The 27,454-nt window shown below is 39.4% G+C and overlaps 1 protein-coding gene across 2 annotated transcripts in view; it reads right to left on the bottom strand.

Moving 5' to 3' along the window:
* The window catches only part of ttc28 (tetratricopeptide repeat domain 28), a 207,744-nt gene extending 182,051 nt beyond the window's left edge, over positions 1-25,693 (bottom strand). The window contains exons 1-2 of one of the 2 annotated variants that reach the window (XM_026943887.3): positions 25,200-25,693; positions 15,526-15,813 (exon numbers count right to left, since the gene is read on the bottom strand). In XM_026943887.3, coding sequence (XP_026799688.3) covers positions 15,526-15,813; positions 25,200-25,229 — 318 coding nt within the window. In that variant the 5' untranslated portion in view covers positions 25,230-25,693. The remainder of the gene's footprint in view (positions 1-15,525; positions 15,814-25,199) is intronic. The other variant, XM_034312754.2, reaches the window with a different exon arrangement.
* Positions 25,694-27,454: the final 1,761 nt, after the last annotated feature.

Here is a 27,454-nt window from a genome sequence, read left to right on the forward strand (position 1 = left end):
CCTTTAGAGCCAACTGGCTTCATTTAGCTTTAGGACGAGGATTTGAGTCTCTACAACCTTCAGCAAGACTTTCAAACTTTTCCAGAAGCATATTCACATACAGTGGAAATAGAAAGTCTACACAACCCTGTTAAAATTGCAGGTTTTTGTGATGCAAAAAAAATTAAACCAAGATAAATCATGTCAGATCTTTTACCACATTTAATGTGATTATAGTAACCATTCCACAGGTTGCCTGTAGGTTTTCTTTAGGTCTGGGTTCTGGCTAGACCATTCCAAAATATTGATCTTCCGAAGCCATTCCTTTGTTTACTTGAATTCGTGCTTTGGGCAGTTATCATGCTGGAAGGTGAAAAACAGAGGCCAGCAGGTTTTTGCCAAATTAGAGTAGTATTCTGAAATATTCATGATTCCCTCTATCTTGACTAGAGCTCCAGTCCCAAGCTCAAGACAAACAGCCCCATAGCATGATGCTGCTACCACCATGCTTCACTGTGGATATGGAGTCCTTTGGGTAATAAGCTGTCTTGTTTTTGTGCCAAACATATCTTTTAGAATTATGCCCAAAAACGTCTACCTTTGTCTCATCCGACCATAACACATTTTGGCACATTTGCCAAAAGTTAGGTGGATGTTTTTCTTTGTGAGACAGGGCTTCTGTCTAACCACCCTACCCCATAGCCCAGACATGTGAAGAATAAGAGAGATTGTTGTCACGTGCAGGGAGTGACCAGTACTTGCCAGACACTACTGCAGCTCTCTTAATGTTGCTTAAAGTTGTCCTTTCAGGAATTTTGGAGAGACATCCTGTTTTTGTTAATGTCACTGTGATGCTTCATTTTTTGCACTTGTTGATGATGGTCTTTAAAGCGTTCCATGGTACATCTAATGTTTTGGAAATTCTTTTGTGCCCCTCTCCTGATTGATACCTTTCAAGAATGAGAGCCTGTATATGCTTTCTAAGCTCTTTGGGATCACGGCTTCAGCAGTCAGATGAAACCAAGACGATGTCAAGAAAATCCTACAGAAACAGCTGATCTTTATTTGGGATTAATCAGAATCACTTCATTGATGACAGATGTATGATAATCACTTTTGAACGTGAGATTGAATGTGATTAATTCTGAACACAGTTACATGCTCCATTACAAAAGGGTGTACACAATTATGCAACCAGTATGTACGTTTTTTTTTTTTTTCTTTTCTTGCTAAAAATTTTCTATTTGGTTTTCACTTGAATTTTGTTGGTTATCACATTAAAGGCAGAAAAAAGATCTGATATGATTTATCTTGGTTTCATTTTTTTCATCAAAAACCTGCCATTATAACAGGGGTGTGCACACTTTTTTTTATATCCACTGTATTCTCAGCATAAAGCTTGACTTTCAGCTTTCAGCTTTAGTATTAGTATTTTGACTTGCACCTCTCCCAGAAACATTATACACAGTAAGACTTGTATGCTCTGCCAGGAGCACAAGTCAACATATTTTCAGCAGTAAATATGGCTTTTCGTCCAAAGCTTCCAGGGAGTTTTCTCCCCTGAGCTGATAGGGTGAGGGGGTGGTGGCAGGAAACAGGCTGCCAAGAGATTCATACACAGCAAGGCCACAGTGTCAAGCATCACGCATGCTGCCAGGACTAGAGGGCTTTGATTCTGTGGTGTGACCATGCATGTCAATAACAACAGAGACACAAAAAGGCAGGGAAGAGAAAGTGTTGTGTATATATTATAAAGCCTTTTTTAAGCTTTTTTCTTTCTCTACCAATGACCCAGTGTCCTAAAAACCTCAACAGGGCTGAAGTGAGCCAAAAGGTGGAAAGAAGGGGGGAAAAAAAAAACACTGACTTGGGAACCTATAAAGTTATGATCAGTCCAACACACAGACATGCTAATACGTGGAGAGACCATCTAGAAACCGCTTCATCTGTTCCATTTGCAATAACAACCTACTTCTGAACATGCCATATGACGAAAGGTTATTTCCAAGCTGCGATAAGGTTTATCTGCTTCAAATTTCAAAATCTTTAAGCCAAAAAGAGTTCCCAGAGTTCATGCGTGGTGAATCATGATGCAGATATTCAAGCTGAACCTCTTCACACCATATCTCCCTGTGCAAAAAAGCATGTTGTGGCTGTATTATTGCTTTATAAGAGCAGGGTGTCTTAGATGGTGAGGAGCAGCAAGTAGCTATGGCCCCTGAGCACCATGGGAAAAGAACCTTGTGGGATACTGTGTTGCCATACAGAGAGGAGGCAGACTAAGAATCTTTCCAGACTTCTGTTACACCAGAGATTACCATGAGTCAACTTCTCATAAGATGTTCCTTTTACCCAAAGAACAAGAAACTTCACAGCTCTTTTATAATAAACTGCTCACTGTGTCTTTTCCTTAATACAGAAGGTGTCCCAGGTTTTTTTATGACCATTAAAGCTTTCTTTATATTTAGGTAGGCTGGGCTTGCTTGCTGAACAGACTGTTGAACCGTTGCACCCATCAGATGAACTACAGTTGAGGTCAAAAGTTTACATCTCCCTTTCAGAATCTGCAAAATGTTTATTATTTTACCAAAATAAGAGGGATCATACAAAATGCATGTTATTGTTTATTTAGTGCTGACGTGAATAAGATATTTCACATAAAAGATGTTTACATATAGTCCACAAGAGAAAATAATAGTTGAAATTATAAAAATGACCCCGTTCAAAAGTTTACATACCCTGGATTCTTAATACTGTGTTGTTACCTGAATGATCCACAGCTGTGTTTTTTTCTTTACTGATAGTTGTTCAAGAGTCCCTTGTTTGTCGTGAACAGTTAAACTGCCTGCTGTTCTTCAGAAAAATCCTTCAGGTCCCAAAAATTCTTTGGTTTTCCAGCATTTTTGTGTATTTGAATCCTTTCCAACAATGACTGTATGATTTTAAGATCCATGTTTTCACACTGGGGACAACTGAGAAACTCATATGCAACTATTACAGAAGGTTCAAATGCACACTGATGCTCCAGAAGGAAAAAACATGCATTAAGAGCCGGGGGGTGAAAACTTTTGAACAGAATGGAGATGTGTACGTTTTTCTTATTTTGCCTAAGTATCGTATTTTTTCCATTTAGTACTGCCCTTCAGAGGCCACAGAAGATAGTTACATGTTTCCCAGAAGACAAAATAAGTTAAATTTACCCTGATCTTCAAATTCAAAAAGTTTTCACCCCCCGGCTCTTAATGAATCTTAAGAATCAAGGGTATGTAAACTTTTGAACGGGGTCATTTTTATAAATTCAACTATTATTTTCTCTTGTGGACTATATGTAAACATCTTTTATGTGAAATATCTTATTCACGTCAGCACTAAATAAACAATAACATGCATTTTGTATGATCCCTCTTATTTTGGTAAAATAATAAACATTTTGCAGATTCTGAAAGGGAGATGTAAACTTTTGACCTCAATTGTATGTGTCTGTAATTTTATTTGATAAATTGCACTGCTTTACATAAGTATTCACCTCCCTTGAACTTTTCCACATTTTGTAGTGTAACAACCCAAATTTTAGGTGAGCAAAGGTATTGGAACAGACAGTATTAAAATAAATAACACTTAATATTTGGGGATATCCCTTGCTTGCAAAAACTTCATCAAGCTAGTAACCCAGTGACATCACCAAACTGTTGCAGTCTTCTTTTGTGATGCTTTTCCAGGCTTGTACTGAGGCTTCTTTCAGTTGTTCGTTTATTTTGGGGGGTTTCTCCCTTCAGTCTCCTCTTCAGAAGGTGAAAAACATGTTCAATTAGGTTAAAGTCTGGTGATTGACTTGGCCAGTCTAAAACCTTCCACTTTTTCCCCTGATGAAGTCTTTTGTTGTGTTAGCATTGTGTTTTCGGTCATTATCTTGCTGCATGATGAAGTTCTTCACAATTAGATTGAATGCATTTTTCTGTAAATTGGCAGGCAGCATGTTTCTGTAGACTTCTGAATTCATTCTGCTGCTACCATCATGAGTTACATCATCAATAAAGATTAGTGAGCCTGTTCCAGAAGCAGCCATGCAAGCCCAAGCCATGACACTACCTCCACGTGCTTGACCGATGAGCTCATATGTTTTGGATCATGAGAAAATCCTTTCTTTGTCCACACTTTGTCCACACTTTGGCCTTTCCATCACTTTGCTAGAGATTAATCTTTGTTCTATGGCTCATCACTGTATTTCTTTGTGAATTCCAATCTGGCCTTCTGATTTTTACTGCTGATGAGTGGTTTGCATCTTGTGGTATGGCCTCTATATTTTCTGCTCTCAAAGTCTTCTTCGAATGCTGGATTGTGATACCTTATCCCCTGCCTTGTGGAGGTTGTTGGTGATGTCACTGACTGTTGTTTTGGGGTTTTTTCTTCACAGCTCTCACAGTGTTCCTGTAATCAACTGCTGTTGTTTTCCTTGGCTGACCTGTTCAATGTCTGGTTGTTAGTGCACCAGTGGTTTGCTCTATTGGCTCTGCCCAATGCGTGTGCAATGGCTCTGACTGATTTTTCCTCTTTTCTCAGCTTCAAAATGGCTTGCTTTTCTCCCATAGACAGCTCTCTGGTCTTCATGTTGGTTTATGCTTTTTAACAAGTCTTCACAAGGCTCAAACCAAGAGTAGACATTCAGAGATTTTAGTTGTTTAAACAATCAATCTAAGAGGGCACATCTGGGCAACAAGAAACATGTTCCAATATTTTTGATCACTTGAAACATGGGTGGGTTCAAACAAAAGATGTCATGTTCTATGTTGTTTAACACATCTAGATGTAAAAATCAGAAAATGAACGTTGAAATTCTATCGTCTCATATTCATCTTTTGATCTCAAACCTAAAAGACTTCAGTGCATAGCAAAAACAAAAGAATTGGCCTTGTTGTTCCAATACTTTTGGAATGGACTGTAATCCCTATGATGTCCATTCATTTGCAGCTTGTAACACCACAAAATGTGGAAAGGTTTAAGAGGGGTGAATACTTATGCAATGCACGGCAAGTTGTTTCACCTATTTGCCAAGTCAAATTCCTGTCAAATTCTGATTCCGATGACCATGATATGAACAATTCCCAAAGAATAATTAAAAGATGCTTAACAAATTTCTCTATCTTCTTCACGTCTCAGCCTGCATTTACACCTGCTAGTTTTAGGTGTCTTGTATCTTGAGTGTAATCTGGTTTTGACTACATGCAATAACACTTGGAATCAAATGATTATACAGTTTGCTGAACTGAAATCTAATATGTAATACATAACTCAGCTTGTTAAACATGACAAGAAATCCTGTTTCCATTTGCTCTATGCAAAATAGACATGTCCATTTTAAGTCCTTAAAATCCAAAGACTATAGTCGTATTTAGACTTGAGTAGTTTTACATGGGAATGTAAGGTAATGTACTGCAGTTGTCATGGGAGTATCTCAGGGATTTTAGTCTTGTCCTAATCAGTTACGTTAGTATTTTTTTACAGACTGCACATACATGCCCCAGGAAAGAATCCACCATATTTAAACTTCTCTACAATTATTAGTAGAAATAACACCAGGTAATATAAATCCCATCCCAAATGACATCTTGCTTAAGATTTCCTTTATATCCTGTGGGAAAAGAGGCTTTTGGCTTTTTCTTCAATATGGAGACACTCCAGGAAGCTGTCACTCTTTTGTCATTTCCTGACAAACAAAGCAAGAACAAGTATTGGGCAAGTTTACAGTGCAGAACAAAAAATATACACAATGTTTAAAAGAATGTGCCGGTGAAGCGCCACTTCCAGGGGGTTTAGGTAAGTTACTGAGCACAAGTAAAGCCTACACACGTTAGGGTCACGTAACCTACAGTACTAATGATCTAGTGCAACTTGTGCGTCAAACTGCACTACAACAAGCAGTTACAATAAGGACAAAATCAGTTTGTATTAACATGAGGTGTATGCAGTACTCATGGCTTTTTTTAGTGTGAACAGCATGTGTACATGAAGACACTCCCATCTCTGTGATTTATAAAAAAAACGCTTATTCCCATGCAAATAGTGAATAATTACTACAGATATCCTCCAACAACTGATTCAATAGACATATGTCCAGAAATCTTTCCGAATAGTCAATAAGCCAGTTAACGTGTTAAAGCATTGGGAGGGGTTTTGATTGCCAAATTATGCCTTGGATGGATGGCTGTATTCACACTCATGTCATGTCTAGCTTAAATGTGTCTCAGTCCACCTGAAGTGGTTTGTATTTAGAGCTAAATTCATTTTCAATACGTCCAGCTATACCTGTATTTTTATGTCACTAACCTCTATTCAGATAACTCGGATACTCAAGACACATGAAATAACCAGATGCAAATAGGGTCTCAGCATAAACACACTCTGAAAACTAGAACAATTCTTGAGAACTTCCAACCTTTCTCACACTGTGTGTTTAATCTAAATGCAAGTCAACTTTATTTAGTTTCACGCATAATTATTTATGGTACAGTGTTCAGTCCACACAAAGAAGGGGGCTACAAATGGAAGGAGACCTTATTTATTCAAGAAAGTGAAATTAGAAATAAAGGTTTGATCATAGACACAAAAAAGCCTGTGCATTATGGGATGCAGAAGCCCTCTGATGTGCAGTGTCTCTTTTAAAAAAATAAATAAATAACATACAATGAAAACCTTTTCACAATCTCTGTGCACCCCACCTGCAATCCTGTGGGCTTGACAACCATAACCTAGCAACCATGCGGACTCCATAAGAACTAGAGAATGGCAATACTTGTGACTCCCTTTCAGAAATGCAATGTAAAGAAAGCAAGGACGAATTAAAAAAAAAAAAAAACAGACCATAGAAAATAGGGGATGGACACAAGCACTCAAAGTCTTTCACCCATGAAATGCTTGATCTGAATAAGAAAGAGCTAACTCTTGTGTCTTAGCAGACTGGCATTGAAAGGATAAGGAAGGAAAAACTCCCCATCTAAAATAAGATGCTTAAAACACCACACACACACACACACACACACACACACACACACACACACACACACAGAAACTTCTTCTGTAAACGTCCAGGTCCTTTAAGGGCCTTTTGTGCTTCCTGTGCTGTTTATTCGCCTCATCCCTTCTACTGAAGAGGCTGTTATTGCCAACACTGGAGTCTGAGGAGAGGGAGCAATAACGTGGAGGAAAGCATGAGGTTCCCCAGCTGATTTGGGAACCCAAGCAGAAGTAAATAGCCTGCTCACAGTGCACTCTCTCGTTTGGGACTTAATTAGAGTTGAACTTGGTCAGTGACCCCATAGTAATGGAGCAGCAGGTCACCGCTATGACACCAGCCTGCCTGCCCCGTCACTCCGCTACACTTGACTAACCTTTCATAGATGCCTACTGACACATAAGCTTTAATAGAAGCATTAGAAGGGGGAAAAATCTGTTTTTATTGTACATTTTGGAATTACAGAGTGCTGACAGACCGGACTGGAAGGCCCCATTTACACTTGCCCATTTCATGCGTCGAGTCTCATATTCACAAAGGGATTATCTACATAAAATTAATAGTGAATACCGCTACAACCGTCTAGTCCATTTCAGCACATGGATTTTTGTACTTTGTTACTTCTACCTCGTTGTACTTTATTTCTATTGGCATTTGAGTAAGTTTTTCTTATCTTTTCCCCCCTGAGACATTACATGGTTTTGGATGAGGCAATCATCTTTTGCACAAAACTGTAAACAAGTGAAAAACACAGGGCCTTTAAAATATTATCAGCATATAATCTGTACAATCTGAAGGAGGATCACTGCTAGCTAGTAATCCATCATATCTGCCAAAGATGTAGCAATATGCTGTATAGTATCATTTAATTTGCTAAAAGGCTCTCAAACCGATACGTCTGTGTATTGAACAATACAGTCAACAGACTGCATAATAAAGTAGGCTGTTCATAAAATATTGCTAATATTACATGAGGTGTAATATGCATTTAAACTTAACCAGGCCCACACTCCCTGAAAAAATAGCATCCTCTTTATCTCAAATCGGGAGAGGCTTCTCCTAAGCACAGTTTTTCATGAGCTATGATTGCATACATTTCAAACCATTGTGAAACATAATCACAATGATTATGTTTGCTGTATCAAAAAAGTATTGAATTTAATTTCAATTTTGTAATATCTATTAACGCTAGTTCAAATCATGTGACATTATTTTAAATAAATCAGATCATATTTACAGTTTACAAATCGGCTGTAAACATTTAGCATTAAAAGCTAACATAGTACGAAAAACATAGTAACATAGTAGTCCACTTAAAATTGGATTCAGTCCTGCTTTATAACTAGCTATCTATGATTATGTAATTAGTTAGAGAACAGTGGTGCCTCATTAGGGCTTTCAGTGTTGAAATATCAGTCCAGTCTGCATTTCACTGTCTACGATTTGTGCAGCCATGCCAAACAAACTGCATTATTCATACTGACTGCTCCAACAATAGTTCTGTCTGCTTGACTTCACTCAGGCATCTACCACCATTATTGACAGAGACTGCACAAAAATCAATGAAATAATAGTTTTTCCATGGGATTCTTAAAAACGATACTGTTTTGCAAATGCATTGTGTCACTATATGTTTTGATACCCAAATTACACACACACAAAGCCTCAAGCTAATGTGTGCATGCTGATGAACTCAAACTTGTATGAATACATACTGATTTGCACCCTGTCCGCATCCACCGCTCCACATAACCTCTCTTTTGAAAGCCTGAAAAGTGTCCACATGAGTGACAGAGAGGTAAAAAACAGCAACAAAAGCAAGAAAATTCAAGGACACAGCTTTTCAATGATGTCTTCTAGTCTAGACGTATACTCTATTTTCTTACAGAGAAAAAACAATGTTTTTAAAAAAAATTTAAATGAACATACATTATAATACATGGCTAGTTATTGTAGCGTTTATATTATGAAGTACTTGTACAACAATTATGGATGATATTTCAAGACCTTGGTACAATGACTTCTGAGACATCCCATTTAACTTGAAGAGTAAAAATCACACAGAAGGACAATTTGTGAAATGTGTTGTGTTGAGCAAGAACACAAACCCCATCTGTCTCTTAAAAGGCAGTTGTTTTTAAAATAAAAAAAGCACAGGAATGTTCTCCTGTTATTGTCCTTGTGTTAGTTTGCTGGAAAGCTTGTCCAGTTTTTGGACAACAACACTGCAGTTGCTGCCCCACACCCTCCACTTCCTCCTATTCTACTCTAAGAGGAAGTCCGATACTGGAAACAGACTCCATGCTGGCTCCAACATAGCTTACTATATGTCCTATTACTGCTGTTCTGCTCACTATTCAATTCAATTCCATTCAAGTCAAGTCAATTTGTTTTATTGGTAATAACACTATTGTCAAAGCACTGAAATGACAAATGACCCCAACGTTACAGATGTGAAACGTAATTTAAAATATCTTCACTGCAGAGGGGTGAGTGCAAATAAAGAAATGGGAGTCATGTTAACTGTTTCAGATTTACATTTTAACTATTAAATTTGACTTTTATCTCACCTTGCTATTCTAAGCACAATATAACCTGGAAGTAAGATAAATGAATATAGTACATATGGCTCAGGCCAGCTGCTGGGAGAGAAAGTCTTCAAATTCATTAAACATACATGTGAATTAAGAACTTTGGTATCTATGAACTTAGATGTTTACACACTTGGCAACATATTAAATCAACATTAAGTGGAACAAAGCTGAACCACAGCCACACAAAACAGATGTTGTGTATAATTAAGTTGCCACAAACCACAAACCCATTTCATTCGATAATCCAGTACTACCATGTGATTAGTGCCCTTTTCTTTTATGATTGTGAGTTTTATAAGGCCCCGTTGAGTTTGTTTATTGGCAGAGGCTGCTGAGTATGGCCATTCTTAAGAATACAAAAATATGAGTAACTTCACCGCATTTACCATATACTTCCACAAGCATAAGACATTTCAATTTGGTTTAATGTCTAGTTATTGCCTGACCATGCTACTATAGCACATCTTTTTCTGGACAAATTAGCATCTTCTGATGAACTACAGAAATAATTAAATTAAGGACAAGCCAAAAGTCAGGTGCATAATACAAACTAACAGCTTATCAAGCCAGACAAAATCTTGAGGCTGAAATTGGTCTAAATATGTCTAAAAAAAACATTGTTACAAAGACATAGCCAAGAAGAATGAAAGAGAAAATGAAATGTGCTCATGAGTTTCAGGATGGTTGTATAAGGCCACTGCATGGTAGTGTGTCATCCTTTTACCTGTCACAATGTTGTGATTGTATGCAGGCATAAACCAGATCAGTGTTCACCTAATAAGGGAACACAAGCAATTACCAGGCGGTGCCAAGGCTTACCAGTCATTTCAAGGGTCATTTCTGAGAAATCATAAATTATACAGATCTGATTATATGTGACTCATATAAACAGGATTTCTATATGGTTGTTTCTATTCTGTTGCAAATTTGGAATATGTGGGTAAAAATATGGAAGGAAGATTCCAGAAATTTGAAAAATATATCGCAAAAAAATATACTGAGTGTATTTTCCAGTCTCTGCATGACTGTGACTGGCTTAAAACTGCAGAACACAAACACAGATCATCTTTCTGTATGAAAACAATTGTTTGTGTGTGTGTGTTTAGGCATGTTTTATACAGTATGTGTTTTTTCATGTATGGTTTTGAAGTGTGTTAATGTTTTATATGGGCTACCACTAGCTACATACAGAATGTAACTGTGGTTCTACGAATAACAGCCATGGGTCTTGATAATCACCAGGATATCTTCTTGTGCACATTTTATGTAGTGACATATGATGCAGTATTTTTAAAAAAAAAAGAAAAGAAAAGAAACACTGTCATACGAGCCATCTTTGTCTGTGACCTTCTTGCAGAGTTCCCACTGGACCAGAGCCAGCTCTGAATGACAAGGAACCCTTGTGTTTATCCAGAGTTTATAAAAGCATAGTTACACATGCAACTAGCATTCTATTTCATACTTCCTAATGGCAGTGTGAATCACCTGGATAATCAACAATGTCAGCTTAGGACTAAGTGGATAGGTTTTCAGAGAAGACCACCACACTTGACCACTGGCAATAACCTTGTATGACCAGGAGAAAATACATGGTGATACCCATGTAACAGTAGCTTTGTGGAGCAGCACACCTCTAAATAAAGCCAATGAGGAGCAATCGCACTTTGTAAAGTGGTTATGTTAGGTAGATGCTGGTTGCCCTACCTGGCTATGGGCTCTGGTGATGATTTCCACCACCCGATTGACCAGCCTCTACTTTGAAAAGAAAGTCTTTCCTCTGTTACAGATGAACAGTCGGCCTGAGGATCGGATGGCCAGTACCCAGTCTTATTTGAACCATAGGGCACATACGTTCCAGGTACAGCAAGGAATGCTCTGTAGGCCATTTAACTGATGTACAAAATTGGGTGATATGACCTTGGCAGAAATCCCACATTCAACCACAAAGTCACCCCAGAGTAGTCTAGCCACCAACTCATGCAAGGCAAGTTTAGAGCCAGAGCATTCAGTTCTCCCATTCTTTTTGATAAACTGCTAGTTGTCAAAGACACACATTTCAGTTTGACACACTTGCATAGGCTTGTATGGAGAGGCCTAAAGGGACTCCAAAACAAGAAAGCAGTATCACACAGGGCTCACACAGGGCCTTGCCCCTTTCAGAAATAAGTAATAATTTTATTAGCACCCAGAGAGATGTCATACATGATGCTCAGGTGCACTACAATGGCTGCCATACCGCTTTACCATGCCACCCTAGGGCATACATGACCTAATTACTAGGGGCTCTTTCCATCAAGATTGTGTTTTCTGGACTGTTGGGACACAGTGCTTAGTTGGGTATTTATTCAGAGGGGCCAAGCCTACAGACATAGGTCACCTGGCTGAGGGCCTCAAATCGCTCCATGCATTTGGGACAGCAGATGTGCTTGGGAGGAAAGCCACCAGGGTGTTCTGACCACCAGCAAAAGGAGTAGTGGAAACTAAGTTCTTGCAGGCTATCTCAAAGCCACAAGCAGAACTCTTTGGCCTAGCTGCTGAAGTTTGTGTAATATAGGTTAAATCTGAGGTACAGCAAAATAATAAAGTAGATGGTAAGGCTAGTAGTGAGACACTGCATCCTGTCCTGGGCTGTCTGTGTCTGGTAGGAAGAAACAACCAGCAATGTGTTGATTTGGCTTTGGTAGTCCACCTGCACCTCACCAAAAGTTTCCCATTTCTGGACTACCATTTCCAGGTGCAGATGCCACTCCCATTGTTATGTGTGCTGTCTTGACAGTGCTCCACAGACTGTAAGGGAAGTGTCCGTGGTGAATCTTTATCTCTGTTAGGTTACTGCTCCCAAACAGACCCCTTTCATTAGAAAAGCCTTGGATCACAAGTAAGCTAAAACCTGGGCCCCTCTCACCAAGACATGTTTCAAATTGTGGTGTTTGTGGTCCAGTCATAGACTGATAGCCCACTTCTGGAAGTCAGTTCGTTCCAGCAAGCCTAGGAAAATTGCCAATGTTGCTACCAAAATCAGTCCTAGCATCCTCAACAGAAGTTGGTACTGCAGATATCAGCCTGGCTGAAACTGACTGGCAAGCATAATAATGTCTGTCACATGTTGCCATGACAGGGCAGCTAGCATTTTAGCAGCACAATGATAAATGTGACCTGTGACCTGCTTTGATGTTAGGAAGCTCTTTTCTGAGCTCACCTTGATACCAAATGCCATAATGTGTGAGAGGAGGGTAAGCATGTCCTACAAGACCTGCTCCTTGATGGAAGCACATAGGATCTAGATGTCCAAGTCTGACAGTATCCTTATGCTACTGGCCATCAGGAAAGACAAGATTGTTTGCATACATTTCAAAAACACCCATGGCGCTAGAGAGAGATTGAAATGTAAAACTTTGAATTGGAATGCCTGTCCCTGGAAGGCAAAGCTTAAAATGCATCCAAGTTCTAGGTCAGTGAGGACATGAAAATAAGCATTATGATGTCTCCTCTGACATCTTCAGACAATGAAGAGTTCACTTGCTGACTCTTAATATATAAGCTGGTTTAACATACACCAATCAGCCATAACATTAAAACCACCTGCCTAATATTGTGTAGGTCCCACTTGTGCCGCCAAAACAGCTCTCACCCATCGAGGCATAGACTCCACAAGACCGCTAAAGGTGTGCTGTGGTATCTGGCACCAAGACGTTAGCAGCAGATCCTTTAAGTCCTGTAAGTTGCGAGGTGGGGCTTCTATGAATCGGACTTGTTTGTCCAGCACATCCCACAGATGCTGAATCAGATTGAGATCTGGGGAATTTGGAGACGAAGTCAATACCCTGAACTTTTTGTCATGTTCCTCAAACCATTCCTGAACATATTTTGCAGTATGACAGGGAGCATTATCCTGCTGAAAGAGGCCACTGCCGTTAGGGAATACCGTTCCCATGAAGGGGTGTACTTGGTCTGCAATGATGTTTAGGTATGTGTTACGTGTCAAAGTAACATCCACATGAATGCCAGGACCCAAGGTTTCCCAGCAGAACGTTGCCCAGAGCATCACACTACCTACACCTGCTTGCCTTCTTCCCACAGTGCATCCTGGTGCCATCACTTCCCCAGGTAAGTGACACACACACACACCCGGCCACCCACATGACGTAAAAGAAAACGTGATTCGTCAGACCGGGCCACCTTCTTCCACTGCTCCATGGTCCAGTTCTGACGCTCACATGCCCAATGTAGGTGCTTTTGGCAGTGGACAAGGGTCAGCATCGGCACTCTGACCGGTCTGCAGCTACACAGCTCCATTAGCAGCAAGCTGCGATGCACTGTGTGTTCTGACACCTTTCTATTATAGCCAGCGTTAAATTTTTCAGTAGCTCTTCTGTGGAATCAGACAAGACGGGCTAGCCCTTGCTCCCCGCGAGCATCAGTGAGCCTTGGACACCCATGACCCCATCGCTGGTTCACCGGTTGTCCTTCCTTGAACTACTTTTGGTAGGTACTAACCACTGCATACCCGGAACACACAACCTGCCGTTTTGGAGATGCTCTGACCCAGTCGTCTAGCTAGCACAATTTGGCCCTTGTCAAAGTCACTCTGATCCTTGCGCTTTCCCATTTTTCCTGCTTCCAATACATCAACTTCGAAAATTGACTGTTCATTTGCTGCCTAATATGTCTCACCCCTTGACAAGTGCCACTGTAATGAGAATTTTATTCACTTCACCTGTCAATGGTTTTAATGTTATGGCTGATCAGTGTAAATTTGCATAGTTTTGATACTCCAGCATTTGAGGACTGAGCTTGGTTTAGCAATGACTGTCTAAGCTGTGTTTGGCCCTTTTCCTGCTCTTTTGAGAAAGCTTTGGATTACCCTTTGTCTCAGTTATATCTGCTCATGTTTTAACCATTGCTGGCTTAACCAGTTTGAGATGTGAATTCCAATGCTAATCCTGTTTACCTCTGCTTGTTGCAGATATATTGGCTGTAAAGCAGCCTGTCACCAGCCCCTGCCCTTCAGGGGGTTGCTCCATGGAATAGTTGAGTGAGGTGGCCACAGCACACAGGGCAGATTTTGCAGTATTAATGACACTAGATACAAAAACGTATCCAGGTAACTCTCACCACCCTTGGCATTTAGGAGGTGTGAAATATAAATATGGTTTATATAGGTATTCGAATGCAAATATTATCAAATGTATTTAATTTCACAAATATTATCAGTCTTAACAAAGGGCATATACTCATACACTCTATTTGGCCAAAAGTATGTGGACACCTGATCATAACATTCATATGAGGTTCTTCCCCCAAACTGTTGCCACAAAGCTGGAAACATGCAATTGTCTAGAATGTCTTTGTATGCTATATCATTAAGATTTCCCTTCATTGGAACTAATGGGCCCAAATATATTCCATCACGACAATGCCCCAAAGTGTGCACAAAGTGAGGTCCATAAAGCCATGGTTTACACAAGTTGGTGTGGAAGAATTTGAGTGGCCTGCACTGACACTTGACCTTAACCCCACTGAACACCTCTGGGGTGAACTGGAATGCCAAATTCATGCCAGGCCTTCTTGCCCAACATCAGTGCCCAACCTCTGTTGTTCTGTTGTGGCTGAATGGCAAAATCCCCATAGCCACATTCCAAAATCTGGTGGAAAGCCTTCTAAGAATTTAGTGGAGTCTGTTATAGCAACAAAGGGGGAACAACTCAATATAAATGCTCATGGTTTTGGAATGGGGTGTTCAATACTTGGGTGTCCACATACTTTTAGCCATATAGTGTAAATGTAGTGATGCATGGAGCTAAATGTTTATTTATTGTGTACAATACACAGACCTAACACCTTGCTAAAAGTTTATTTGTACAACAATCAACATAAAATACATTAGTTAACAACCAATCCCATATAACTACCGAACTATCCAAACTAATAAATCCCACCTACCTTAGGCCACTTGGGGTTGAGCAGACGAGCCTTGACTGCATCATCTAGTGCTGCTTGGTACTGGCCAAGTTTGAGGCGGGCAGCTGAGCGGTTGCTGTAGAGGATGCAGTTCTGTGGGTCAGCGCACAAAGCTTCACTGTACAGCTCCACAGCCGTGCTGAAGTCACCCAGCTGGCACGCCTCGTTACTGCGCCGAACCTTCTCCATGAACTCAGCCTTGCTCATAACCGGCACCTCAGCCCCAGTGGGTGCTGCCCTGCCCAGCACCCGAGATCCAGCTCCTGTAATCTGCAAACATATGAGAATGAGAGTTGCTTATACAGCTTTCAAAAGGTAATATTTAAGCAAATGTTTTGAAGGAACTGGTATGGTTAGGTGTGACAATACCAATTGCTTTGTTGACATCAGAACTGAAGTAATTTTAAGTGCAGTGTGCCCAGGTACAAAAGTTGTAAAACACACCAGGTAAACATTTGAGCAAAGTATATTTCTAAATTCCTTTTACTGCCCACTAAATCTGAAGTCAAATGTACTGCAAACAAGTACAAACTTGTAAACGTGTGCACTAGGGGGCAGAGTCACATATACCAAACCAGAATATCAGAAAACAGCAACAAAAAAAAGTGTCAATTTGCTACAATAATGACAATGGATAAAAGAAGCAAAAGTATTCAGAGTGATGATGAAAACTTTAGTTGTATACAGTGTACTTGAAAATCATGTGTGGGAATATTTAGGCCTGCAGCAGAAAGTACAAAAGGAGATGTAAAAAGGACTGTAAATGTCCAGGCCTGATAAGGGGGAAACATTGTAAGTTAGTGTGGTTAATGTGGCTCAAAAATAAGGAAATGCATTCTAGGTATTTTAGCATGGCCCGAGTACAGAGCTTACATCAACACACTGTCCATCCCAATCCCAGCGCTACTGAATATATAGATTTGCATAAACCAGTTCTCTGCATTTTGGCACAAATATGTTTATGTGCATCTTTGCAAAAATATAAATCTACCCTAAGAGCAAATCTCTCAAATCCATTAAAATATTCTAGCAGTTTCCCTAACCAAACAAATTATCACTGCAGTTTTTTTTTGTCATCCTTTTTCAAAATATGAAGCTATAAACAGACACTGCAGTGTAATGAACCCCTAAAACAGGGTTTTCTAGCAGTCTGTTAGTGATTGTAGCAGACTATTGTAGCTGTTTGGACTTCTGTATGTGGCAGACTATTGTGAGTTATTTTGCTACACGTAAAGATAAGGGAGCAGCTGCAGGAAGGAGGAAAAACACGGACAATGCAGCTGGAAGTCTCTGCTCTATGCTTTTGGCTGCAAGGAACACAGTGGTGGCTGCTGCTGACTTAAGAGTATGCAAGAAATTTATGGCTAGCCACCTCAGAGCTTCACATCTGGAGTATCCCCAAGAGCAAGAAGGGACGGACAAAGGGGGAGGCCGAGGACGCCTGGGGAGAGAGAAGGAGGGCAGAAGCAGGGATGTCTGGCACAGGCCACACCTCTCCTCTAACAGAACTCTGGGATAGCGCAGTAATTACTTCCAGAGAGAGAAGAAAAAGAGGAAGGTCATAGAAGGCAAAAGCTACGGCTACAGGACGAGTATGAGAAAGTAAAAACACACTGGAGGGAATTCATGAGTCAAAAAAAAGTAAAGGAAGCAGAACGTTTGTGAACTTTGTTTTTTTGTGTGAAAAAACAGTTGATTGGAGGACAGGATAAGGGCATTCTGAGGACAGAGACTGGGTTATTGTGTGAAACAGAGGAGCATGAGACAAGGAGAATAAAGGTGCATGAAACAAGATGTTGAAAAAAAAGCAAAGCACTGTCAAGGCAAGGAGGGGAGAGAAAGTGAGGGGAAGAGAGACAGACTGAAACTGAGGTCAGGAGAATTAAAAGGCCAAGAAAGCACAATGTGTTTTAAGCTATCATACCCCTCTTTTAGATGAGAAAAAGAAAGAACAAAATGGAAGGCAAAGCATACATTAGTAGACTGTATTGTTCTTAAGTTTTTATTTTTTAAATGTACAAATAAATTCATGCCTACCTGCAAGTGATTATGTGAAATAGTCTCCTCAGGCATGTGAGTTCTAGTGAGGTCTAAACCATTCTGTGTGTACAGACAGTCTGCCTGAGAGTAAGACTGTAGTGAGTATTATCCAGGCCAGACACAGATAACAGTGTTGGGTGTGTTTATGTTGGCTGTTGACCACATGGACACGCAACAAGACTTAATGAGAGCCTTGGTGGTGGTAATTCTGCACAGACAAATTTGGGTACCACCAATTCAGGGAGTTCAGGGAGCTAGAGTCAACCTTCAGCTGAAGCAACAAAGTGCAGAACTCGTGCTACATAAGAAGACACATTTGTCTAACCATCCTTGACTTCAATATTAATGCAGCTAATTAATGATATGCCTACACCTGAATCTAACCCTAATTTTAATCTCAGTAGCCACAACGAAACCTTTTGGCTCTTCTAGTTGTTAAATAAAAGCTGCAAATTTTGTAACAACAGCTGCATGTCCCCACAAGGTCAAAACCAAGGTCAGATATTCCTATCCTCATGGGGACATTTCATCCCCACCAAGATATAAAAACATGCCCACACACCCACACCCACACACACACCAGAAGCACGTAAATGTACATCACAGCGGGCGTGTACAGACCCACCACATGCACAAAAATGCCACACGTGTAGAACCCAAACTATTCAACAGTCCAAACATAACAGCTGTAAACTTTCTACAGACACAACAACTAAAAGATGAAATATAGGGCAATTAAAATCTCTTGTAGATGCTTAGGCACTTTTATAAAGTGATCATTTACTTCATTCGTGAAACATCTGTCAGGCGACCTTTCATAAATCATGTCAAATATTTTTGCTATCCCAAAAAATTTCTGATTGGATAATCTGACAGGAGAGAAAAGCACACTATCATTTTTTTCTTTTCAATAGCGACACTGTAACAGATCTCGTATTTAAGTTTTAAAATGAGCGATTTTTAAGTGACACGCTTCACCTAAGATAGCTACCTAAAATTACCATGCTCAATCTGTTTAAACACCCGAACACTTGCAGGACAAAATACACACACATCAACATAACTTGAAAAAAATAAATAAAAATACGACTTTAAATTAATTCTTATTCATGACAAATATAATTAAATCAGTTTGTCAAAAGGTTTAATTTTGTAATAGCTTGTAAACGTGTTTGCTTGATACAGAATTGGATTTGATTTTTTTTTTTTCTCTCCCATACCCAGTCCAGTATTTTCTGCTGATATCATCATGACACTGATACTGGATTTAAGAGCGATGACGTTTCTGTTACGGCATGTTGGAGATGCTGCTTCATTTTCCCTCTTCTGTGGTTCTTCCTCACATCAAATAGCTAACTGAGGCACTAAGTCAAACTGCAGACTCTTTCCAATAATACTCTGGGCCTCAGCTCATAAAGAAGGAATTTTCAACCTGCTTCTTGGGCCCCGGCTCAGCAGAACAAACAAAGTGCCGGCACACTTGCTGTTTCGGTCAAGACCCACTCAACACGAAACAGACAAAACACTGAAACTATCGTTTCTAAGTAGGCAGTACCGCCACCTGTATGGCCCAGCCTCTGGCAGTGGGCTTTATTTCTGCTTCTTCGCTCATGTCACAGGGCCAAAGCACATTCCTGGGAAAAAAAAAAAAAAAGAAGTCTCTCTGTTGGCAGGTAGCTGAGGGAGAAGGGGATGCCCACTGTCATTAGAAGCTGTAAAGACTGAGCTTCACCATGGCATGACGTAGATGTGGAACAGCTGCTCCTCTGGCTGCCCATCAGCCAAAATCCAAAAACATGAAGCAGATCTCAGAACTTGTCCTTTTAAGAGTGTCCAAACAGCACAAATGAAGAGTAAATCTTAGATGTTTACGAGTTGTCATATGACATAAGTGGAATAGTTTCATTAGAAATTAACTGTGTTGCATACTGCCTGGCTCTTTTATTTTTGTGACACCTTTTGAGGGGAGGGATGCTTGAGATTCAAATAAAAACAGAACAATGGCAAATGTTTTCAGGGCTCTATTTAAAGAATCGGCTTATAGTGCTTTCTTGTCATAAATAGCCAACTGCAAGCAGGTGACGCTATGTAGCATAAGCCTTGTGTCCACTGACACCCTAAGTAACAGAGTAGACAAAACAAAATGAACCCAATCTGGACATTTTTCACGAGTAATGATAGAAATCAACGCAAAGCAGACTGCAAACTGTGCTCAGGGAAAATATCACAAGGGGGTACTATAGCATCTTCCTGCAATAAAAGTAATCTATTAATCTAAGTTCAAAATGAAACAAAACCCGTTCTTCTCCACAGACACCCTACTGGGCCAAAGGTAATGAATGCAGCTAGCCAATTGTATTACCAATGGTGAAGGTGCAGTTCATTTTCCAGCAAAATAATTTACTCTGTGTTACATTCAAAATACGTCCAACTCACACACACACACTGAGCTTTTCGGTGATCATTAAGAATTCGGTTTCTGTTTTTCATCTGTCTTTCTCCACTTTCCCTAAATCCCTTTAAAAGTCTTCCTTCCTTCCATCCAAAATATATTCTTCCATGTCTTACTTTCATAGCAGCGTATGATGGTCAACAATTTTCTTTCAATGTCAGTTTGAAATATAACTAAATTATTCAGTCAACCTTCATGTCTAAGTGTATTATCACAAAGACTCCTTCCAAAAATGTTAAATAAATGTGTCCTAGTAAAAAGAATCACCATTTCAACAACTACACATGTTTTTAATTCATACAAGCCCCTGTCTATGTCATTAATATAGAAACGATAATGTATTAGAATGTTAATATAAACCTGTGAACATATTAGAATGTTAATATAAGCATGTGATTTGCCTTACAGCCAGAACTACTGTTTTAAGATTTCCAGCCTAAATGAAAAAGAAAACAAAGGTGAATCTGTTGCTCTCAGAGAAATCATAAAACCACTGCAAAACATGTTACGGTCAGTCGGCTGGAAGCACAGCAGGAGCCACGCAGACAGCACTGAGAAGCTGTCAGTCAGAATCCTGCTCCAGTTTCAACACCTGTTATGTGAACACTAGTGTACTGAAGTGTATACAGTTGCATACTGAGCACTGAGGCGATTATTCTACAGCAGAGGCATCCAACACCAATCCAGGGGACTAGAAGAGTTGATTTCAGGTGTTTTTCCTGCTCTAACACTCCTGCTAAAAATTTGTCATGCTATCTGAAATTAATGTAGTCCTGTGTACATAGTACTTATGTTGTATTTTATGATGCACCATGACCCAATACTGATGTATGTGGATTTACAATTTTGTGTTTCAGCCTGGGAAAACTTTATAATAATAACGATAAATAATATATAATAATAATCATTATATAAATAATAATAATCATTAATATTTAGATTTAATTAGGATGTTAGGCTCATTATTTAAATGTGCATAATAATATTTTGTATATTTTCTGGAGCCCTGCAACTTTTGATTGCTAAATTTTTCATTTCACATTCATTAAAATTATTGTTAGATTCAGGTCGACATCACTGAAAGGCCTATTTGTCTTTGAGTTATTGAGGTTTTCATTAAACCCATTCAATTTAATTGACCCCTCACACTGGCTAATAACTATAAGAACTCTGATAATAATGGGCTGTGATTTCCACTACTGTAATCACTGTTATCAAGTTTTAAAAACCAAAGTTTAGAGCTCCTGGGTGGTGCAACAGAAAACTGTTCGCTGTATTGTCGAGCAATTACGAGTTTGAATCCCAGCGATGCCACAGCCATCTGTGGCCGGGAGTCCAAGACAGCAAAATAGGCTGTGCTCTCTGGGTGGGAGGAATGATATTCTCACGCTCCCCTGTCAATCACAGCGACAGAAGCCGATTGTGGGCGTTTGTGAGCTCATGTATGCAGAAGACGGTGGACAGTGCTTTGGCTGGCTTCGTATGTCTCAGAGGAAGCATGCTTGCCCTGACTCTCTCTGTTTGGTGGCTGTCGTGGCTGATGGGGAGAGCTGGCTGCTGGGTGGGAATTTACCATCACCAGATTAGGGTTTATAAAGTTATTTCACAATTGTGTTGCAAAAATTATGTTTGTTATTAGAATTAAAAGGACAGCCAATCAAAATCACACACTGAACATTTGACATATTGGTTGTGAACATGCCTACTTACAGTATCTCTTACAGCAGTGGCGCAGTAGTCTCAAGACTTCCCGTTTGAATACTTGCGGATAATGCATGTTGAAGGTGGTAGTTAATTTTGAAAGACTACCTTCGCTTTAGGTATAGTTTGCGAGTGTGTATTCGGGGTGCAGCCATTTAGCCACAGGTATAATTGGAATTAGTGTGAACAAATAACTTGGCTAACTACATTATAATGGAGAGCCTGGATTGCTTCAGCACAGACACGACTTGTCAGATGAGGATTTCTTTTATTTATTGTTGCAGAGATACAGAGCTGGAGTACATGGAAGGAGAGCTGCAACAGCAAAAAGTGCAAGTGTGTTGAAATTCTGGGAGAGCATTTGGTGTAATTTTTCTGTGGCATATTAATGTCCTTTCCTATTTTCCTCACTATTCTGGCAAAGGTTACTTTTTTGAGAAAAACTATAAAAATCTTTAGCTTTCGTCTCTTCAGATGCACTCCACTGGCATTCTTCATTCTCCATATTCAGGATACAGTTTAGCATAAACATGCGTCCTCACTGTTTGTATGATGTGCATCATTTGTTTACTCACAATCTCACGCCAGCTTACTAGGCTTTTGGATCTATTTAAGCTATATTTTTGTATAGATTTAGATGACTAAAACAGGTAGCTAATTATAATATCACATGTTGGAGACTGCAGTTTATACAACATCGCTGTTGAATTCTGGAATCTGTTTTGTCAGAAGCTGTTAATTAATTTCTCATTACAGTAGCTCTTTCAGTAGTGTCGGCTGCTAGGCAAATCATAGGTTTATATGCATGCACTCGTTCTAACTGAAGTTCTCATTTCTTTAGTAACAGCTAATTGACAGGGACTTGTGCAGACACTCCACATAATCTAAATCTAATCCTAAACAGATTAAAACACATGCTGTAATTTAACAAAGAAAAACAAATAATCACTGATTTGTTGAAGTTTTCTGTAAGGAATCGCTTGTTTAACATTTATGAAAGGAATCTCCAGTGTCAGAGCTTTGTAAATAGTTACAGTTAAAGCTGTTCCTTTAAGTTTTCTGCCACGATGGAGGACGTTGTGTTTTGCTGTTTCTCTAACAAACCGCATTCTTTTGTCTAATCACTTTCGAGAGAAATTAGCTCTTATAAAGTGACAACAGAAACTAACTTGATCTGTGGATTTTTCACAACATTAAATGTAACTACACAGTATACGGACAAAAAGTTTGACAGGTCACGCTTTATTACATAAAAACACAAGAGGTATAAAACACTTCGGGGCATGTTGTTATAGGTAAATAATCAACTCTGGGTTGGTAACAGAAATAGTGTTTCACAATGGGCTTCATCACAAGACCCATTATTGATTCTTTTCCTATAACTGCGATCCCTGTTATGTTTTATTCCTTAAATATTCTATAATATATCTGATTACTGATTAATATTAACTGAGCACAGACCAAAAATCACCAAAGCATGGTTTGCCATTAAAGATATGTATTGCAACTACTTAGGGCAAGTGCATTAAAATTAAAAAATTTCGTTCCTCTTTAAATGCTGTTATACATGGCTGCTTGTGTGACGTCGGTGTTACCACTTCTGTGCCATGAGGGGATGTCGATGAGAGCATCTTAAAAAAACTATTGAAAGGACAGGCTTGTATCACAGTATACACAGTACATAGCAAAGACTCCTTCTCATTGATTGGGCTGGGTGTGTGGCAGTCCAGCTGCTGCAAACATGCAGGCTAAAGACAGTAACATCCCAGGAACTAAAAAGGAAATCAATGGTGGTTACATCTGGAATTAACTGACGAAAGAAAACAACAAGTAAATAGTTAAGTCTGAAAGGGCTTTCAAATGGATAATAAAATGGCATTCATTTTCCTGAACTGGTAAGTCAGTGATAAAGTAAGCATCAATCAAACAAGGGGGCGGGGCTAAAGACACAAATGGCATTCTACACAAAAAAACAAGTATTAGTAACCTGCATTGCTTTTTCAGAAAAGGATGTTTTAGCAGAATATGTAAATGGAAACAAATCAGGACTGAATCTTTAAATGAGCCAGTCGAACCCAAACACACACACACACACACACACACGTTTGTCTTACTATCCTTGTAAGAATAATTATTAATGCAGCTTATTAGTGCAATACTTACACTGAAATCTAACCTTAAACTTAATCTTAACCTCAGTAACTAATGGGAATTTTGCCTTTTAGTTTTTTAAGAAGTTGCAGTTTTCAGTGTGTGTAAAAAGCAGTTTTCGTCACAGAGACCAACCAAATGTCCCTTACACTGATACTGCTATCCTTGCGGGGACACTGGGTGCCTACCAAGATCTCTCTCTCTCTTTCTCTCTCTTTCTCTCACTCACTCACTCACTCACTCTCTCACTCACACACACACTTGTCTTACTATCCTTCTGAGAACCTTCTGTTGACATAACTATTAAGGGCAGCTAATTAATGCTATATTTACACCTAAATCTAAGTTTAAACCTAATCTTAACCTCAGTAACCGATGGGAAATTTGACTCTTTTAGTTTTTAAAGAAAAGATGCATTTGGCACTTACCAAGATCTCTCTCTCTCTCGCTCTCACACAGATACACACACATATGTTTGTCTTACTATCCTTGTGAGAGCCGTCTATTGACAAAATTATTAATGCAGCTAATTTATGCTATACTTACAGCTAAATCTAACTTAAAATGAATCATAACCTCAGTAACCAACCAGAAATTTGACTCTCTTAGTTTTTAAAGAAAAGTTCCATTTGGTGCCAACCAAGATATCTCTATCTATCTCTCTCTCTCTCTCACACACACACAAACACACACAGTATCAGTTCAGGGAAGTTTTTTTTGTTTGTTTGTTTGTTTTTTCACAGCTAGAGTGAATAAAGATAAGGAGTGATTATAGCTGGACACAGCTCCTTACTAATATCCATTCATAGTAAGGCCAGTAAAAGTACAGGGAGTTAGGATTAAATTAATGAGACCTTAGAGCAGTTTCCTTCATGATTTGAGCTCTGAAATGAAAATGTTGTGGTACAACTTCAGTATCATTTTGTTACAATAAGATGACTCTACCAGAACTGGAGCCTTTTTTTTTTTTTTTTTAAGACATCCAACACTGCAGCTTCTGTAACGTTAAGCTCCTAAGCTAACAACTAAACCTAAATCCTAAAGCAGAGACACTTGAGGGAAAAATACAATAAAAATAGTCATAGGTAACCTAAACAGTAGCTAATTCTTAGTCTGGGGTTGAGCTGAACCCTTCCCCTATCTTACAGAGGTAAACTGTTGGCACGAATGACCAAAAGAAAAAAAGAAAGAAAGAAAGAAAGTGTCGCCATCCGTCAGGATGAAAAGCGTTAGCTCAGGAGACGCGGTGTAGCGGCTTCAAGTCACAAGACACGACTAAAGAGGCTCATATTTCACACTCTGACCGTTTTACCTTCTCTCGTCTCGTTCCTTGTTTCTCCATCCTGTCCTGCTTAGATTTCCATCAACAACAGCAATGTGAAACTTTCAGCCCATGATAGGTTTCTCTCCAAGCCGAGGGGAAAAAGGGCCGCTCAGAGCCAGGCGAGTTCAGAAGAAACATAAAAGCCCGAACTTCGGAGCCGCGCGAGCGAATACAGGGGGGAAAAAACAACAACAACAGCAGCAACAACAGGGCACGCGCGGAGTTTATGCACAAACCGTCAGCAACTCCGAGGGAAAAAGTTATTCCTGGGAAAGTGCGCCATGTTGTCAAATCCGCTTTTCGTGCGGATTTTTCCCCTCCTGGTAGAGGCGGTTCAGAATGGCATGGTTGCGGCGGTGAGGGCTCAATTAACTATTCGTGACATCAGGCGGGAGTTGAGTTACCTACTGTAGCGCGTGCATGCTCCTCTATCACAACACATGCAGCGTGCCAAACGCAAAACTGCACAGCTTTATGCTGGAGTCATAGTCACGGTTATAACCTGAAAAACCTGTGGGTTTTTTTTTTCTTCTGTGCATGACCCAGAATCGTGCAAAAATTAAAAAAAAAAACGACAGGAAATTAAAGAAATGTGGTTTTATTTACAATATTTACAACAATAAACGTTCATGTAATATTTGCATGCATTCACATTATTACTGCATAGTGTCCAGTTACAGCAAATAAATGCATGCTGGAAGCCTCGTGCTCATGTACTGTACAGTTGCTGCACTTCTTTTCTCTTAGGCCTTTTTGGTTTCTGGAGCTTGGACTGCATCCTCAGACACTTTTTGTGCAGTCTGATTGGAGAGTCTTTCCTCTTGGACCGTTTGGAGTTATACCGCTTGGCTTTGCGCCTCGGAGCCGCTAGATGTCGCCAAACAGCCGCGCCTTTGGTCCAGCGCTCGATAAGAGGCGCGTCATTAGAAGAAGAGGTGGAGCAACTGTTAAAGAAAGAGGATTGAGGTTTAAAATGGCAGCCTGGTCATTCTTCATCATTATTAGCACTTTGTAATTAGCACAGTGATTCAGGGAATGGGATTTGTATTTCAGTGTCTTGTTCTATATGCTTTGCTCATTATTTTGGTAGTCAAAATAATACATTTATAGATTCTTTAGACTCCTAGATCCTCTAGGCTCTCTAACTACATGTAAAAATATTAATAATAATTTTAAAAAAAAAGCATATACTTGAGGGAATCACTCCAGGGACAATTAATTACCTTAACAATCCAGTTTCGTGTCTTTTCTCTGTGACACTCTCACAATGTAAATGATATGGAAGGATTAAAACATGACAGGGTGTGCTGTTACAGGAAAATAATCAACTAAGGGATGGTGTGATGTTGCCTCACATCAAGTGGTTTTACTTTTACCACCCCAAAGTTGATTATTTTCCTATAAAAGCATGACCTGAAGTATTCTATCACTGTTATACCACAGCAATTTTTCAGGGATTACAAATTTTAATTCATTAATTAACGAAACAGCGTGCTTTTTAACCGTTTCTTGTTACATTTCACATTGTGGAACGTCCACGAGACATGTTATTTCCTATTATCACTTATATAGCAGCTATAAATAGTCATTCCATCACCAGCCTCTCCAGAATGTGTAAAGTCCTCTGTCCTGAAGACTTTCCCATGGCGGAAAACTTACAAAACACTGACACCCAAGAGAACTTCCATAAATGATAAATAAATGTCTCCTTACAGAAAGCTTTACCATACCAATGTCATTTTCTTTGTTAAAAAACAATTTTTTAAATCCATTTATTAGATTATAAAGCTGTAAGTCCCTCTTACTATAGCACTACTGACAGAGCTGCTGTTAATTAATCAACAACTTTAGGCCATTTACATTCAAAATTCCACAGTGCTGTGGTGTAAAAAAATTCTCTTTTCATAAGATCTGTGCTTTTCACAAGATCTTATGCCCACTAATGTGCATTGCATGGACTATATTTATAATGGTGCACTGTTGGATTTCATGAGTGAACTGGATATTCAACTATACTTTCAATCTTGACTGCAAAAACTACAGAATCCCAAAATAGTGCACTATATAAGAAAACATGGCATGGTTTCTTCCAATGCTGTTGACACTCAGACTGCATTTAATAGCATTTTTACCCTATCCAAAAACCAGCAAATGTCATTTTACATATTCATAAAAACAAATGATTAATCTAGCCGCACTCTATTTAATTAGGTGAACTAACCTTTCACTCCCAGTGCAGTTCT

The sequence above is a fragment of the Pangasianodon hypophthalmus genome, chromosome 17, assembly GCF_027358585.1.
Source record: "Pangasianodon hypophthalmus isolate fPanHyp1 chromosome 17, fPanHyp1.pri, whole genome shotgun sequence".
In the NCBI taxonomy this organism is placed as follows: Eukaryota; Metazoa; Chordata; class Actinopteri; order Siluriformes; family Pangasiidae; genus Pangasianodon; species Pangasianodon hypophthalmus.